The sequence below is a fragment of the Porcisia hertigi genome, chromosome 32 (genome assembly GCF_017918235.1).
Source record: "Porcisia hertigi strain C119 chromosome 32, whole genome shotgun sequence".
NCBI lineage: Eukaryota > Euglenozoa > Kinetoplastea > Trypanosomatida > Trypanosomatidae > Porcisia > Porcisia hertigi.
In genome coordinates this window covers 315,548-333,506 of record NC_090591.1, presented here as the reverse complement: position 1 = coordinate 333,506, position 17,959 = coordinate 315,548, and the positions used below count along the sequence as shown (strand labels likewise).

Below are 17,959 nucleotides of genomic sequence, written 5' to 3'. Positions count from 1 at the left end.
GAGACGAATATGGAGAGGCTGGAGGTCCGTCAAAGGGGGAGGGGGGCCACATTGCGATGCGTAGGATGAGTTACAAATATATATATATATATTAAAGGAAAGGCATGAAATACACGTGGCACTGCTCTCCCACGCCCACTCATCCTCCCCATGTGCTCTTCACAATCCGCCTCCCCCTTCCTGAGGGTGGTGAAGAGCACAAGTGAGGTCAGAGTACAGAAAAACAGAAAAAAACATACTAAAACACAAGGGATACACACCTACAGACATGCATATATATATATATATATATATGTATATGTGTGTGTGTGTGTTTATAGTCGAGAGAAAAGGAGAGAGAGAGCTACATAATGCAGCGGTGCCCAACTGCCAAGCAAAAAAATGTTAAAGAAGCATCTACCCTGTGAATAGGAGGGAGGAAAGAGCGGTAGGAAAGGGGGGGAGGTGAGAAAAGAAAGAAGAGACAGTTCAAGCACAGAGCTTGGAACCCCACAGGAAAACGAGCAAAAAAACGAGTCCCATTCGTAGCGGTAAATCAATTTGTATAACTGTGGAGGGTTTGGGTGAGTACACCCTCCCCCCCCCCCTACGATGAACCCTTCACACCTACAATACGTAAGGGATCGGGAACATCGCCGGGGAACATATACATACATACATATACACATACATATATTACATATATATATATATACCTTGCGGCTTTTGTTTTGAGCCCACCCTGTGCCGCCATGACGGACGGCGTAGCCTTTCACATCGAAAAACAAAAAAAAAGGCAAGTGTCCACCACCCAACAGAGGAGAGAGAAATAAGGAAGTAACATGGACACGAGAAGCTGGCTGGGGATCCAGTCATGTTCGGTCATGCGTCGGTGAGGATTTTGAATCACGAGTCGCTACACAGACGTGACACCATCCGCGGAGAGGAAGAGACAACAGGATAAGGGAGGAGGGGAGCCATCAGAGAGAGCGATGGAAACCAAACCAGGCGAAAGCGATACGATTCTGTCGTTGGAACTCGACAAAAATAGCTGCTGTGGTCAAGTGACCGATAAACGGGGAACTACTTACGTAAAAAGAATGATGCGTCAGCCCGCAGCTGTGTGCAGCAGCTTGGCGGACACACACATAAAGCGGAAAAAGAGAGAGCACAACTCCCAGAACGAGTTGCCGCCACCCCCTCCCCCTCAACGACGCATGACGCGCTGTCCCAGGGGATTTGGGCGACGGAGCCGGCGGTTGCATCGTGTCTTGGATCGAAAAACGATAGCTTCGTGTGAAGCGAATAAGGTACTTGAGCTGCTCAGAAGAAGAGAACGTGGGTATGCATGAATGTCTTGGGCAACGTCCAAAATAAAGAGGTCGATATTCAGACATGGGGGTGGGGAGAGAGAGAGGAGAACTTCATTGGGATGCTGCAAAAGAGAAGGGAAAAAGGGGGAAAATTAAAAATTAAAAGAAAAAACAATAAAACTGCCCTGGGCAATAAGAGAACGTGCATCAAGGAAGTCTATGCGCTTACACGGAGGTGTGAGTGTGCAGATGTGTGTGAGAAACACGGAAAGGGAATAAAAGAGAGAGAACAAAGAGAAAGAGACGGAGAAGAAGGGGGCGGAGAAGAGACAGCGAACAAGATGGAGAAGACGATTATAGAAGAGAGTGTGGAGATTTCCCGGGTGGTATGACTGGAAAAGGGGGAGGGAGGGATGTGTGGTCACTTCCCACGCACCCCGCATCACCCCCCTTTCCCAAGCAACAAGAAAACGGTAAACGAAAAAAAAAACAGATGAAAGTGCAGACTCGCGAGCGCCAATCAAAAGTGGTGGGTGTGCGCAGAAGGAGGGGGCGGAAGGACTGGTGGCGGCCATCGGTGTCCGTGCGTGCATGTGTATGTGTGTATGTGTGTGTGTGTAAATGTTTGTGCTGAAATGTGAGCTCCTGCAGATCGGCACCTCTGCACGGTACTCGGCATCACACGCACATCCAAGTGAACGCACAAGCGCACGCCACATCTACGCGTTAGACCGGCGGAGGTGTTTAGAGAAAGGATAACGAGAAAAGGCGCGCGCACACACACACACATATGCATAAAGCACAGAGCGCCCGTCTCCTCGTTCTGTTTGATGTCTCTCCAAAGTCGCAACGCACAGAAAAGACCGGCAAAACACCTCATGTACACACGCGCACACACACACACACATATGGCACGGATACACAGAGAAGCGGAAGTTTTGTGGGATGCATGCATTGGGAAAAGGAACGATGACAAGCGATAGCGCAGCGAGATGACTTTTCCACGTTGCAGAACTCCGACAAGAAAAAAGTGCTTGCGCCGCCACTCGCGCGCACACATACGGGCATACAAGACAAGAGAGACAGGGGGAGGGTCACGCTTCAGATCATTGCGGGTCTTTCGTTTCTCTTTTTCCATTTTTCATCATTTTTTTAGCACGTATCTTACACCAAGAAAAAAAAACATTTTTTAATAGGCCCGGAAAACACCGACCTTCAACGAAGAAAGACCAGATGGGCGATAGGGGAATTCGAGAGCGAGATGGAGAAAAGGAGGCGAGCATGCCTCTCTCCCTGTCAGTGTGCGGGGATGCGCACAAGGGTCACACGATGCACTGCGTTTCCACAGCCAGTTTCCTCCTCTCTCTTCCATCCGCCGCCTTCTCACGGCCTCGGCATGCTTGCACAGGAATTAAGGTGAAAAAAAACTCAAAAACAACAGAAACAAAAACAGTCAAAATAACAACTCACTCGTGGACTACATGAGTACTTCTCCTTCCCCTCCCCTCGCTACTCACACACAGGAATGGGCGATCGAAGCGGTACGCTACCACCACAACAACGACAGAAACTCATGCAACATCAGCGACATCGTCGTCGTCTATACCAACGACAGCAACGACGGAAAAAATGGGGACCAAATCAGACACAAAAAAAACTCTATCGCTTGAGCCAACGGCGCTTGTGCTGAACGAACACACACACACACAAAAAAAAAAAGAGCACACCAGAAAAAGCCCAATGCGATAAATATGGTGGACATTGGCTAAAGCAAAAGCACTACGATTTTTTTTTACTCGTTCACCTGCTCATCAGCGGCCTTGTGCTCCACCGCGACAGGCTCATCGCGCGGGCCCTCGACGAAGATGACGTTCGACTTCTCCTCGTCACACACGCACCCTTGGCAGTCGAGGAGGACCTTCACGGAAGTCGCCACATCCGGCATTTGGACCTCGAAGGAGCCGTCCTCAGCCTTGGTAACGCGGTCGGGGTTGAAGCCCTTGCCATTGAGGTACGTCATCACCTCCGTGTCCTCGTATGTGTTGCAGCCTGTGATTTTGATAAGGCGCGACGGCACAGCCTTGCTGCGCTGGCCTGGACTGCGGTGGCGGGAGGCTGTGAAATCGAACTGGACCGTTTCGGGGTCGAGTGGGTCACCCTCGTCAGTGCATGGATAGCGTTCCACGTAGTTCGGGAAGAGCTTGCCGCTCACCTGGCCACCCACATACGGCACGCGGTGCATGTAGGTCACAATCGCCAGTGCATCGTCCGGCGAGGCTGCCTTGACCGTCAGAATCTCCTTCTTGTTCTGGTTGCGACGGATCGCCACAACCCCGCCGAAGGCCTCCATTAGCGTGAAAATGGGCTGCAGCGGCTCAGTAGCCGGAACAAGGGTGACACTGATGAAGACCGTCGGCGGCTGCCCAAACGGCTGGTACTGCATGAAGTTCATGCGCGGCATCATGGTGCCGACAGTAGGAGCCATGCCACCGCGTTGGGGGAATGGCATGTAGCCTACCTGCGCACCCATCGGGTCGAAACCGAACCCACCTCGGCCACCGCGTCCACGAGACCGAGCGCCACGCATCATACCAGCCCCCTGAATCGCACCTGGGAGACCAACGGTAACGCTCATCATGTCCATCGCAGGATTAGCACCGTACCAAGAGTCCATCTGCTGCGGAGGCATCATGGCCGGGCCAGGATTATTGAAGACCGACATCTGCGACTGCTGTGGCGCCATGTGCGGCATATGAGGCATCGGCTGCGGAGGCATTGGCTGCGGAGGCATTGACTGCGGAAGCATTGGCTGTGAAGGCATCGGCTGAGGCATCGGCTGAGGCATCGGCGGACGCTGCTGGATCGGTTGGGATGGGATCTGTATCTGGGGCTGTGGCTGCATCTGGGGCGGCATCTGAGGCTGCGGCGGCATTTGCTGAGGGGGGAATATGTTGCCGTTGTCAAAGGCGGAAGTCTGCAGCACACCACTGCCGTTGCTGCCCATCGGGGCAGGGCTGCCGTTTGAGATCCAGTTCGTGTACTGCATGGTCATCTTGTTCCCGTTGTTGAATATGTTGCGGTTGTTTAGGCTCGACATGACGCGCTCTGCGGCGAAGTTGTCCGGGAACTGCGCCACCACGGAGGTCTCCTGCGGGTTGTTTGTCGGGGTGATCTGAATCGAGTTGCAGGACACGCCGACGCTCTGGAAAACACGGCGCATGACATCCTCTGTAACGGGCTGCTGAATCTCCGACACGCGAATGCTGATAGTGTTGGTGGGCTGTTGCGAAAAGCCGCCAAAGCCGCCCCCGCGACCACCACGACCGCCACGACCGCGCATGATGACGTGAGAGTGTGAAGTTAAATAATAATGTAGTTGGGGGGGATCTTAGTCCGGGAGAGTGGGAGCAGCGGCAGCTAGGAACGCAGAAGAATACACAGAAGGTGCTAAAAATACAGAGAAAGTAAGGCACTACGAAAAACGAGGCGGCGCGGGGCGGGATAACGTAATTTAAAGTGAGAATACATGGAGTCACCAAAAGGGGGAACACCGATTAAAGTTGCAGTCCAAGTAAAAGGCGTTCGGGAGAGCAAGTACAAAAAAAAACGAGAGAACAACGCCATAGTTATGGCATAAATGAAGCATGAAAGCATGAGATGTGGTAATAAAAGGTGGGGGGTGAAAGATGCACATGCGAAAAGGAAAGGAGTGATGAGCGGGTTCGACGTCATGTTATGAGCCTTCGCCATCACCTGTGTTTGTTCTGATCTAGCAGCACCTCGAGATGCCTGATGTCAGAAATTGTCTACTGGGATAAACGATCCCCATTTCTTTACTCATGGGAGGATTCGCTTTTCCCTGGAAATAGTGCACCATCAAAGGGCAGCCACGCTCGACAGGGAGGGGGGGAGGAGGACAGCACTCACGAAAGAGAATTCAAAATACACAACCGTTGCGGAGTTTCCTTCCCTCGCCTCGGGTTTATAGGACTCCGCACACCAGAGGGGGGGGGTGAACCAGTGTGGCACAGAAAAGCAGTGAGCTGAAAGGGAAGAGGACGAAAGGAGGGGGGAGAGAAACAGCGCAGGTGCGCTTTGGCTACAACGATAAACGGAAATAAAAAGAGGACAAAATTACTCCCAAAAAATGGGAACTCCTCGGGGTGGGGTGGCGAGGCGGGCGGGCGGGTGGGAGGGGGGGGGGAGAAGCCCGGTAAAGAGAAAAATCGATAGCATTAGAAACTTGAAAAAAAATGGATGGGTGCAGTGTGACCAAGTAGAGTGAGAAACAACACAGGAGAACAGCGTGCGTCACAGTGAAGGATGCATACGCCATTACAATTGACCACACACAAGTAAAAAGAATCGGAAGATTAGCATTAGTTTTCACTCATGGGGCCTTGCTGTTTCTTTGTCTAGCGGCGTTGGAGCAACGATCAAAGGGGGGGGAGGGGTTGGAGGAGGAGGGGTTATGTATGTGTGTGTGTTTGTGTATGTGATCAGCAGAAGAAATCACGAGCTGAAAAAAATATGTCGTCGGAAATCCGCTCTAGTACAGCTACAAAAATGCCACCAAGGGAGACACCAGAGTACTTCGGGTCGTCGGCGCTGAAATCAGTAGTGCCACTCGGTTGGACTTGCACAAACTGTGCTGACCTGCTCTCCGTGGTGGAAAATCGGCATTGTCGGTGCGCCGCAGCTCCGAGCCGGCGAGAAGCGAAGCGGGGAACCTTTGAGGCGTACCCTGGCTCACAAGAATACTTCCATCTGCGCGAACCGTCACACAGGCGCTGAGTAGCCTGGCACAAAGAACCGCTGTGCTGGAACGTGCGGCAGTAAGTAGAAATCGCGTCGTCGGCGAATGACATCAGTAACTGGGCGATAGGCATCACCGATTTTGCCAAGGACTGCCTCACACCAACACCGACGCAGCCACGGCATGGCCTCTTAAGTTGTGTTTGGGAGTTGGTGGAGTCGTTGCCGGAGTCATTGACAGGGGTGAAGGGTGGGGAGTTACGATTCGTGCCTCCGTCGAGCAGAAAGGGGTGTACCAATCAAAGAAAGAGGGGGGATGTGGATCATGCTGGCTGTATCGCGGGGAGTGCGGCAGTGTACTCTTCCGAGTGAAGGCAGCACCTGCGGCCACCCACCGTTCAAAAGGACGCTAATAGGATGGACAGGCTCGAGTATCGCAGGTGTGCGTCACCAAGAAAAAAAAAAACGTTCTCGAGATCAAGAGTTGCGGCGCCCACTTGGGGGAGAGGAGAGGAGAGGAGAGAGTAGAAAAAAAGGAGTGTGGAGATGTAGTGAAAGAGTATGGTCCACGAAATAATACAAACTGCAAACCGAGACGAAAAAGAAAAAAAGAGAGACGAATAGGGAGAGGAACATAAAGTGGAAGTGCGCAGGTGTGCGGCTTTGATGTATTCAATAGGTGAAGAAGAAAAGATGAAGGGAGGGAAGGGGAAGAGGGCATATGGGGACCCGTTTGCTGCACAATGTACGATAGAAGACGAGATGACGTTGGAGAAAACCGAGGAGGGGTGGGGGAGATGAAGTAGTCCCGCGCGGCACGAGAAGGGGGAAAAAAGAAGTGCTGGGGGAGCGGCAGGTAAGCGTCACCGCGCCGTGACACGTCAGAGATGATCAGAGAGTGCGCCATGGCAAAACAGACATATACTCTTGCAAAGAAAAAAGGTGAAAAGATGTGGTGTCTGTAAAGGGAAAGACCCGAGGTCTACTCCTCCATATTCCTTTTACCTTTATGATTCGGTGGTTGTGGTGGCGTTCCGACCTACGCATCTTTGCTGTTGAGGGTCCTCGGTGCGTTTTGCTTTTGCCTAGGGTTTGGAGACGAAGTGATATGACAGGCAGCATTGTCTGTCGTCGGCTGATGAGCCCTGTTTCTAAACTATTCCGATTAATTCGCACGTCCGCAAAATATCAAGACGCGGTGCGCAGGGTCTGCAACTGCGTTTCGCTACAGATTGGAGTCGGTTCACTTCGTGTCGGGGGGGGGGGAGCACTCCCTAGGCCATGACAGTTTGCCTTCACTCTGTCGCACCTGCATGTTGCACGCGAGAGGTGGATTCCAGGTCACATACGCGCGTGTGCGTGCGACGATGTGTCCCAGTAAATAGAGATCAACACTCGTGTGTTTTTTGTTCCCCTTCGTGTTTACCTGTTAAGGGTATGTACACCTTTGACTGACTGCGTGCGTACCCCCAACCCCCTACCCTCACGGCGATCAAGAGGATAAAACTAGCATCCACGGCGATGCCCCAGCTCCATACCATAAGCCCGAAAAGTAGAAGTGGCACACGGGACGAATAGTAGAGAGCAAAGGCACGTAAAAGGGGGGGGGGCATCACAGGCTACGAAGACACACACACACACACACAGAGAGAGCGCAGGAGCAATTATCAGGGCAATGGGGGAAAAAATACACACAGGCACATATGGACGTGGTGTAGGGAGGAAGGGGGGGGAGGGTCAACGGCGAAAACACTAGACAGAAGTACACGTCCACACGCACGGCAAAACAGACGGATGCACACGCAAGCGGGTCTCGCTTTGTGCAAGTAACAGACGAAAAAAAAAAAGAGGGGAAAGAGGAGAGAAGCACCGCAACACTGACAAGAATAAGCGCGAGCTACCTCTCACAGAAGCACGCGACCACACATGAGCAACGAGAGAACAATAAGGCAGTAGACAAGAAGGAAATTGGGAGGGAGGTAGAAAAACAACACAAACCACCGGCGTAAGCGCACACTGACCACACAAAATAGAAAGGGTCAAAAAAGAGTAAGGGGAAAAAACACGAAAAACGAGCGAGGCGAAATCTCATCAATAACCGATCCAGCACCGACAGCATCACCACTGTCACCCATCAAAGAAACGCGAGAGAGTAATTATATATAAAAGAGAGAACAAACCCACACGTAAGTAATTGGGGGGGGGGGCAACATGGACAGACAAGGTCGCAGAAAGCGATGAAATAAGGGAAAGACATGCACACCAACACATACACACGAAAAAAAAAAGCATGGAACAAAAAAAGGAAAGAAAAACGAGCGAGCATTAGACGCAGGGAAAGCGCGGAGCACTGAAGAAGTGTGAAAAAGCAAACCGCTGAAAAGGGCAGACGAGTAAAACAAAAAATAAGCAACAAGACGCGCAGACAATCATCGAGCCTGTGCACATCTGCTGCGCTACTGCTCCCCTCCCCGCCCCCCGCCCCCCCCCACACACACAGCGTACGATTTGCACGCATGCACGCACGCAAACGGGCGTTCAAACACGTACACATCAACGTAAGCACGGGCACGGATACATGATGAGCACATAAAAAAAACAAGCGCCATTATAATCAGTAAAGCCACAGGAACCACGGCGGCATCAGGGGCGATAGATCTGATTCCCTGTTTAGCACGATCTGCACATGTCCCAATCGGGTCTGCATCTCGGGAGAGGGGAGGGGGCCATTCAAGTGGCACGAGTCACCACAAGAGGTGAAACACTACAACAGCAGCGGGAAAATGTGCGAGACTAAAAGAAGTTGTCTCATAGCGCTGTTTCTACCCTCCCCTCCACAACATATTACTTGGAAATTTTTGATGTGCTGTCCAATACAAACGCACACAGCGATGACTGGGGAACACCTCAGCGGGGGGGGGGGGGGATCATGAAACCAGTGCCCCCACTCTACAAAGAACCCAATCAGCGTCTTTCTTCTTGTGCATAACCAACCACCTCTGGTGGTAACAGGGTCAACTGCCTACAATGCCGGGAAGCTGAAGCGATGTATCGCTCCAGATGCCGGTGACCGAACTCTGAATGACGTCGCGTCTAGACGACCGTCGACAGCGCACACGTTCGTTCTATGTTACGAGCAAAAAGTTCGCGTGATTTAGGGGTGTGTCCCGTCAGCCGTCATTGCCTAGTGGTGTGGTGGCCTGTACCGCGCCCCCAGGAGATGCGCCGCCCAGCGGCCGACATAGTAGGGGCTGCTGTCAGGTGACGTCCAGGGCAGTGGGGTCAGGCAAAGCTGCGGAAGAAAACTTTGTTCGGGTGACTGAGTGAGATTGTTTTTAACATATGTCCATAGCCGTTTGGCACCCTGCGATGGGCCCTGTAACATACTCGCGTATAGTGTAGGGAGTGGGCTCGTGTATATTTGGCAGGATAGACAAAATGCAAACAGACGAGAAAAAAATGCACACGCTGATGTGTATCTTTTTTTTCCTTTTGAGGAGGAGTACGGGCATACGCACGCATTTCGGGACACACACAGACATACCCATATGTCGCTCAGTAACCTTTAACGACGGCTCCCCCCCATCCCACCCACCCACCCCCCCCCCACAGCCCGTGCCTACGCGTGAGTTGTCTGGTTGTTTTGTTCGTTCCTCTCCACGCTTTGAGTCAAAAAGAAAGGCGAGCTGGAAATCACAGGGACACAAAACGGGGCACAGAAAAGGGTGAAAGCGGTGAGGAGAAAATAAAAGATGCGAGGAGGCGTTGGGACACAGGCGACAAGCAGAACACAAAGGGAGCAAAGTAAGAAGTACTTGAGCGCTTTCGTCGGTTACTCCCCCAACTTCTCGCGGATCTCTCCACTTTTCCAGAAGCTTGTTGTCCCCCAAAGACCTTTCTGGCCCATCTCTAGGAAGCCTACCGCCCCAGAACACATCTTCACAGACACACACCATGAGTCTCTCCGTCATCATCTCGAACGTCCCGTGACATTAGCTGCCAGATCTGTGACGCATCATGAATCAATAAAACAAAGCGACACACGGGAAAACATGCTGGATAAAGTGGGGGGGGGGGGGGACACGAAGAAGTATAAACACACACACACACAAAAACAGCAATGCAACAAGGCAGCAAAACAGGGTCGCCGTAAAACCTATTGCCATCGCCACCCTCTACACACCATCGCACACACACACACACACATACACACGCACATCGCCACGAAAATATAAAAAAGAAACAAACGAGCAAAATGAAATGAAATGAAATGAAAATAGCAATCAACGTTCATTATGGATGCACGCGGATGGAACCGCACAACGTCACCACACTCAGCATGACCAGGTGCGTGCGTGTGTGTTATAAAAAGGGGGAGGCCCCCTCGTGTGTTCATAATCGCCTGCAGATGAGTGAAAACACATTCAACCACCACCTACAAACCGTACGCGCGTCACGAGGTGGAAGAAGATATACAGTTACATGAGATGTCCTATTGCATTCTGTCAGTCGCCTGAACTTCCTGCCGCACACGGCACACAACCTACGCGCAGCCGCCGCCAGAGACGCCCACTCAGAAAGCACAGGAATACAGACACTGAGTTTTAGAGGAAAAAATATGCATGTGGTTCCTGTAGGCGACCCGCTTCCCAAGTGTCTCCTCATGAAGGCACATGCAGAACTACATCGCCGACGCGGCCCTTTGTTTTTCAGTTTCTGCATGGCGAGGATGGAGGGAAAAGAGAGATGTTGAGGCCATGAGTGGTGACACCCAAAGACACACTGCAAAACAAAATCAAAGGTGCATTCAGCGGAGTAGCGCTCAAGGGCAAGCGGGTGGCCAGAACATGAAAAAAAAAAACCAACACCAACAGGTAAGCTGAGAGGAATCACGGCAAACAGAAATTGGAGTGGAATACATTATAAGTGGAAGGGGAGAGAAAGGGGGAGATCGCACAGGCATTGAAGCCCAAGAGAAGACGAACGGCAACGTCCACAGACGAAAAACGCTGCTGGGGATGGCTTCATTGATATTGTCACGCCACATGTTCGCATAACTATCCAGTCGGCGACGCCGTCATTCGCTTTGGCAAAGCGCTCCCAAAGAGTTCCTCAAGTCGAATTACATACGCATCGTATAAGGATTTCTCCACCCACGTGAACCATTGCATTATATCAAGCAGCTCCAGCTCTAACACGTTAAGCTCCGTATTGGACACGCCACCAATGCTGGCGTAGTAGGCATTGCTGTAGAAGGCATCGTCACGCAGCTTTACACTCAGTGTCATTGCAGTGACATAAAGCCGATGCGCATTGCGTATGGTGATAGGAATTTTTGTCTGGCAGACATACCGGTCCATCATCACAATGGCTAAGATGAAACATTCTTCACTACAAAAGGAGTACTTGGCAAAGCGACGCACGTAGTCCCACAGAGAAATACTCGGAACGCGGCTGCTGTGAAAGCACGACCGAACGTTCTGGTCTGTATCTTGGCTCAGCTCGCAGCGGTGCTGCAGTGCGAGGGCGCAGAGTTGGGCTAGCATGTGCATCTCGGGCGGTGCAACGTTTACAGGGGCCGCAATGGGTGCAGAGCGGACGTCAACGTCTAGGATGCTGCAGCTGCAGGGTACAGCAGCGCTATATTGCACTGTCGCGGCGTACGCATCACTGCCCCTGGGTGTAGAAGGAGAATAAGAAATTTGCTCTCCATAGCAGCTCACTCCCATCGGTACTGCACCGGCTGCTGTCGCTTCCTCAACGCTATCGCCGCACCCAGCCGCAACACCTTCGGTACTATAGTCGAGGTCTTTCTCCGCAAGGGGCCCGCCACTGTTTTTGCTTGAGTGGTAGCGCACCACCGTATCATCGGACATTACCGGTATCGAGATCATTTTTGCTGCTGCCCAGTTGCACTTGAAAGCGCTGCCGACAAAACGTGTGCGTTCCTCTGTGTAGTGCTCTCTGCGCCCACCACCACCACCACTGGGGAAGCGCTCTAATACCGTCCCGACCGGTATGTTTTTTTTCTTCACGAGCAAACACAAATGTATACCTCCCTGTGCTGGTAAAAAAAGGAGGGGACGCGTTCTCCCGCGATGGTTTTCGGGGGAGGGAAGGGGGGGGGGGGGGGGGGAGAGGGGGGGGAGGGGGAAGATGAGCAAGTAAGTCGATACGCACGAAAAATGTCCTGTGAGAAGACGCTAATAACACAACCGCACAAGACCAAAAACCCTGAAGACTCGAGGAGAGAATGATATAGCCTCCCCACAAAGACACCTGGGAAAAGAGGGATCTCACACACGCCCAAACACTCAGGTCAGCAAGTCGACCACAGCAGAGAGACGAGGCGGTCGAGACAGCGAAGGACACAAAAAAAAAAGAGCGAGCAGCAGCAGTAACAGCAGCAACAGCCGACGGCACAGGGAGGTTGCTGCACACGGAAAGAAATGAGTGAGGGGAGGTCACGGACGGAGGGGACTCACAAAACCACAAGACTGATCAAATCAACAAGAGGACGGCGGCAAAGCACCAAGGCGAAGCGACAAAAACAAAGCACTACACAACGAAATCAATTGGAAAAAAAACACAAAATTAAACAGACAAGAAAACACAAAGAAAAACACGAAATGGGACAGAAAACTTCAAGAGAAAGCGGGCAGATTTATCGACCAAAAAAAAAACAAAGATGGCCTGTGAAAAAATGGAGGACGGCACAGAAAAGGGTCGGCAGGTGGTCAATGCACTTGACACGACTGGATACTCCTCGATACCCTTTTTTCCCTGACCTTTTTTTTGCCGGAAGTTGTGATGTCGTGAAATAGTTTCCGCACCACTTTAGGGGGGGGGGGGCGAGAATGTTGGAAGCGAAGAGAGACAAGCCACTTTGAGGATCAAAACGCGTAACACACACACACACACACACACACGCGCGCGACGACAAGATTTCGGGGGACGCGTTGAAAAAGAAAAAAAACGAGAGTCAAGAGCACTCCTGACGCCAATGGGACAGAGAGGGATACACACACGGGGGGGTGTAGATGAAAGAGGAATGAACAAAAATCCACTAACGTTTTTTGTGTGCTCGTCCGTCTGCAATAAAAGCGATAGTAAGTGGTACAGCGCACGTGAGAGTAATTTTTTTTTTTTTTTGGGGGGGGGGGGAACAATCGCACGGGTATTCCTGTCCGCGTGCGCAGATCTACGGGAATGTTGTTGAGCGTAGCTGCGTTTTCGGCGATAGCGATTAAGTCTTTCTTTTGTTTTTTTTTGGCTCGTCAAGTGGTGAACGAGGCATGCGAAACACCGCGTGCGCTTCTCTGCGAATGTGTGCACCGGGCGATGTGTACGCGGCAACTGTAAGAGCTCACTGTCGGCGCTAGGAAACTGCCCTTCGGGGATTCCTTTGAAGCTTGTGCCACGTTACACCAGGTAAAACACTTTTTTGTGTGTGCGTGTTTGTGCCCTCACAGCTAAACCATGTACACTAGTTGACCTTTCTTTGTGGGGGGTGTTGCTTCGCTTTTGTTTCCCTTGTGTTTTCCCTTCATGCAAATATAAACCGAGAGAAGGTATATATATATATATATATACATGTACGTGTGTGTGTGTGTGTGTGTGTGTGTGGAGGACATAAGCGCAAATGAAAATAACAAAAAGAAATCGGGGGAGATAAAGCCAGTAGTGACGAACAGAGATGTAGGGGGAATGGAGTGATGAAATAATAGTGAAAGCCGAAACTTATCAATCGGACTTGCCGTGACGAGAATGCACCTGATGCGCGTGATGTGCTATTTCCCTCTCCTCCACCGGTGTGTGCGTGCGTTCAAAGACACTCAGAACCAGCACCGGATGATACAGCGGAAGCAGAGGAGCGAACTTATTTTTGAACCTCCCTCCTGTGCGCACCACACAGTGTACTCCACTTCCTTTCCTTTATTTGTCGCGCGCGCGTGTATAAATATGTGCGTATATGCATATATATTTATAAATAGATATACGTGTGTGTGTGTGTGTGTGTGTGTGTACTTCACAAACTACCGACTACCCAAGGTGGACACACACATGTGTCAGGGAAAAAAAAAGATGCGTTGGTTGTTTACTGACAAAAAAAAGAGACGAAGGGAACGTGTGTGAGGCAGCGCCAGAAAATGTTACAGGCGGGGACACCAGGAACAATTTTTGAAATCAATAAGAGGAGTGTGGAACGAAGACATCCATGAAAGAAAAGTGGCCAAAGTGCAATCAGAGGGTTTCATGAACATACGCTCTTCTCTTCCTCGAAGTGCAGAGTTGCTTGACTGTTCTTGTACATTTTTATTGGTGACGCCAGTGTGTCGCTGGCCTCCAGACGGAAGACGTGAACAGGTGCACGCGCGAAGTTAAAAAGATGGGAAAAGCAGAGAAGCAGAGAGGAGCGTGCGTCTTTCGAGTGCGAAAGCGGATCGCAGAAAGTCGCCAAAGGCAAATATCGATGAGGAAAAAGAAAACGGAAAGGAGAAACCAAGTGAGCGAGGGGAGGGGGCGCTGAAAAAAAAGAAGACATTAAAAACAAGGTAGCGTGAAGCAGGCCCGAGCTGTGGTGCCTTTTTATTTTTTTTTTTTGGGGGGGGGGAGGGCAGCTTGCTGTGCGCATCTCCCCCACCCCCCTTCGTCAATACTGTGGGATCTTCGAGGTACCTAGGTGAAGTGCCTAGCGTGTACCGCGACAGGTGAGACGTTGCGGTTCGCCCGGTGGCGACATTGCAACATTCTGCCTCCGCAATGAAACAACCTCTTTACAGGATCATTTTCTGTGTATGCGTGTCAAACCGCCTCGACGGCTCATACCGTGCACACATCGGGGATCATCGTCATCATAGCAGATCTCCCTGGCACACCACCAGGCCAGATCTGTCCGTCGATACTTCGAACTTGCAACCACACACGAGTCCAGGTCACCCAGCCTTCGACGTCTCTAGTCAGTGCGGGGTTCAGGGCCCTGAAGCGGTCCAGTACGGTTATTACACTTCGTCAGGGCAAAAGAGGCACCAAAACGGAGGGGGGGGGGGGGAAGGGCGGATGAAAGAAGGCGGTTATGCGCTCAGTGGAGAAGGGAGGGGACCGCGGGGGGGGAAGGGGGCAAACAAGAGGACCAGAAAGAGCAGGAGAGGAAGGTGGGCGGTACGAACATGCAACGGCCCACACGTGCGCCAGATCGCGAGAAGGCCACTAGGATGTGAGATGAGATAATAAAACATCGACAGAAAATGGAGAAGTGACCACCACCACCACCACCACCAAGCGAAAGGGGGGGAACAAATAAATTTTAGGGAAGCGAAGTTGTGCGTGTGCGTGTGTGTGTGTGTGTCACAGGGAGAAAGGGGGCAGTGAAATGGAGAGCTGATGCGTGCGCTGCACTTCTTTGTTTGTTTTACCTGTATATATTTTTTTCCGCCTCATGACGCTTGTCGTACCTTTTCTGTGTGCACAGAACGTCCGTCCTTGCACACTCCCACAGAGAGAGAGAGTGGGAAACAGACAGGCACAGCCAAAAACAAAAAAAAACGTAAATGTGCACGCTGTACCCCGAAAAAAGAGGGGGTAAAGCCGCTGAGGAGAGTCTCTCCAACCAAAGACATACCGGGGGCATAGCCGAGGGGGGGAAGCAAGCAAAAAGGGACGATGGGGCATGAAGAGCAGAACGTTTCGGGGAGGAGGGGGGCCCGAGAAAGAAAAAAGTGAAATGCCACACACACAGACACACACACACACACAGACGGACAAATTACTTCAAGGAGTGGGAAGGGGGAAGGGGGGAAACATGAGATGAAACACCGCAATTTTCAGAATCCTGCAAAACAAAAAGAAAATCGATCAGAGAGATGAGAAGAGGCCAGGAAACACACGCACACGGGGAGGAGGTTTACAGGTATACAAGTTACAGACATTGAAAGCGAAAAATTAAAAGGCAAGGAGGAGCCGAGGTGGGGAAGGGGCGATGATGTATCCCTTTCACCGCTTCCCACCGTCTTGTAAAGACAACAGACACACAGGTGCGAACGCCTACCCACATACGCCCACGCGTCTGCATAACGTATCACATATCTTGAGAGAGCAAATATCTGAGAGAAGAAATAGACTACCATGAGACATCAACACAGAAAACAGAGAGAGGAAGAGGCAGGACGAGATCAGGAGAAACCTGCGCAGATCGTGTCACAGGCGTACAACGAACACAAACAGAAAAAAAAAGCGGAAGAAAATAAATAACTTAAAAGGAGGAAGAGAACCACACTTCGAGAGGATATCACTGTGTATCTACATGAAATGGTTTCCTACATGCGCACGCATACAACGACGCGCGTGCGCGTACACCATATAATAACTTTAAAAACCGAAGCAGACATGCACACACACGAACACTGAGAACACATCTAGTCAAGCGCACGCACACATACGTATCGGTGTCAAATGAGGAGTACAAAAGTGATGAGAAAATCGAGAATAAAACACGTGCATGCATGGACGCGGAATGGAAACAAGACGGGGAGGCGTTGCAATCCATGAAAAAAAAAAAGAGAATACACATAAGACCAGGTGGCCAGGTTTACATGTGCGAACACACACAACAAAGAAATTCACGGAAACCACTGAGATACACATATCCATTAGACAAAAAGAGCACTATAACCGTTTGTCCTGGTGTCTGGGTAGCTCCGCTGACCTCTGCCTGTGTGTGTGTGTGTATAATCAGGCAGTCCCCCTCCTCATCTTTTTTCCCCTTCTGGAGAAGGTAGGGGGGAAAGCCCACATGCCTGGCTGAGTGTGAAAAATGCCAATAAAGGCGAGGAAAAAAACAACCCAGGCGCGCCCACAAAGAGGACCAGGAGGGGGGGAGAGGGAGGAAGAGATCCGCCTATCAAGCCCCGCCCCCCCCCCCCCCCCAAAAAAAAAATGCACACCAAACAGAGAAAAACAAACCCTACACTTCAAAAAAGAAAAAAAATGCATCACCGAAACATAACCATGACAAATACACAAACCCCTATCGAATTTTTTCTGTTCTCCAGAGAACACAAGAGAGAGGCAGAAAAAGGGGGAACAACCCGGTGTGGTCGCATAGGAGGAGGAGGAGGAGGGGGAGGGGGGGGGGGGGGGTTTCGAAATGGGAAAGGGAATATATAAATATATATTTGCAAAAAGTCCTCCCCCCGCCACTCAGAGGGACCGACGTGACCCTACTGGGATGCTTGAGAGCTCGTTGGATGGAAACCCCTTTTATCTTTGAGAAAGAAAGGGGGAATCGATAAGTGAACCAGCACCGAAGCACACAAACGCTAACGAACGCACTACAGCGGACTTCCGAGTGCGCGATTCGCTCAAGGTGCGAGCTTGCACTACAAACAAAAGAGGAACGAGAACAGCGTCGGTGGACAGTCAGAACACAGAAGCAAGGTGACGAAGAGTGCACACACACACAAAGGCGCAAATATATGTATAAACCTGTGCAAACAATAAATGCGCGGGGGAGGGGGGGAGGGAGGGGGGGAACGGACGCTTAGAGCCTTCGATGAGAAAAGATCGCACAAAACACAGTCATTCGCATTAAAATGAAGCAAGAAATTAAAAAAAGTGTCAACCTCAACAGGCCGGTGTTTTTTTTTTGTAAGGGAGACACGCAAATACAAAACAAAAACAGGGGAGCGAAAAGGGAGAAACTAAAAAAAAAAAACGAGGAAGGCGGTGACTGGCTATATTGCTGCCCCACCCCCATCCCACCTCATTGTACTCCTTCAAAGCTCCCCTCTCCTCCCCTTCCCATTGAGTGGAAGCGGAAAGAAGAGGAGAATGGGGAGGAGGAGGGGAGGGGGGAGGCGACAAGAAGAGCGGCAGGTCGGCGTGTCTAAAGATCCACCCAGAGGCGCACTAGC

General features: G+C 51.1%; 2 protein-coding genes across 2 annotated transcripts; both read right to left on the bottom strand.

Annotated features, from left to right (window-relative positions):
* Positions 1 to 3,084: 3,084 nt before the first annotated feature.
* On the bottom strand, positions 3,085 to 4,632 carry JKF63_02445 (uncharacterized protein; the record flags this gene model as incomplete). The annotated part of the gene is made up of 1 exon (XM_067898470.1): positions 3,085 to 4,632. One exon carries the CDS (start codon positions 4,630 to 4,632, stop codon positions 3,085 to 3,087), a length of 1,548 nt encoding a protein of 515 aa, XP_067754627.1.
* A 6,472-nt stretch (positions 4,633 to 11,104) lies between these two features.
* Positions 11,105 to 11,941, bottom strand: JKF63_02444 (uncharacterized protein; the record flags this gene model as incomplete). The annotated part of the gene is made up of 1 exon (XM_067898469.1): positions 11,105 to 11,941. One exon carries the CDS (start codon positions 11,939 to 11,941, stop codon positions 11,105 to 11,107), a length of 837 nt encoding a protein of 278 aa, XP_067754626.1.
* Between the last annotated feature and the right edge of the window lie 6,018 nt (positions 11,942 to 17,959).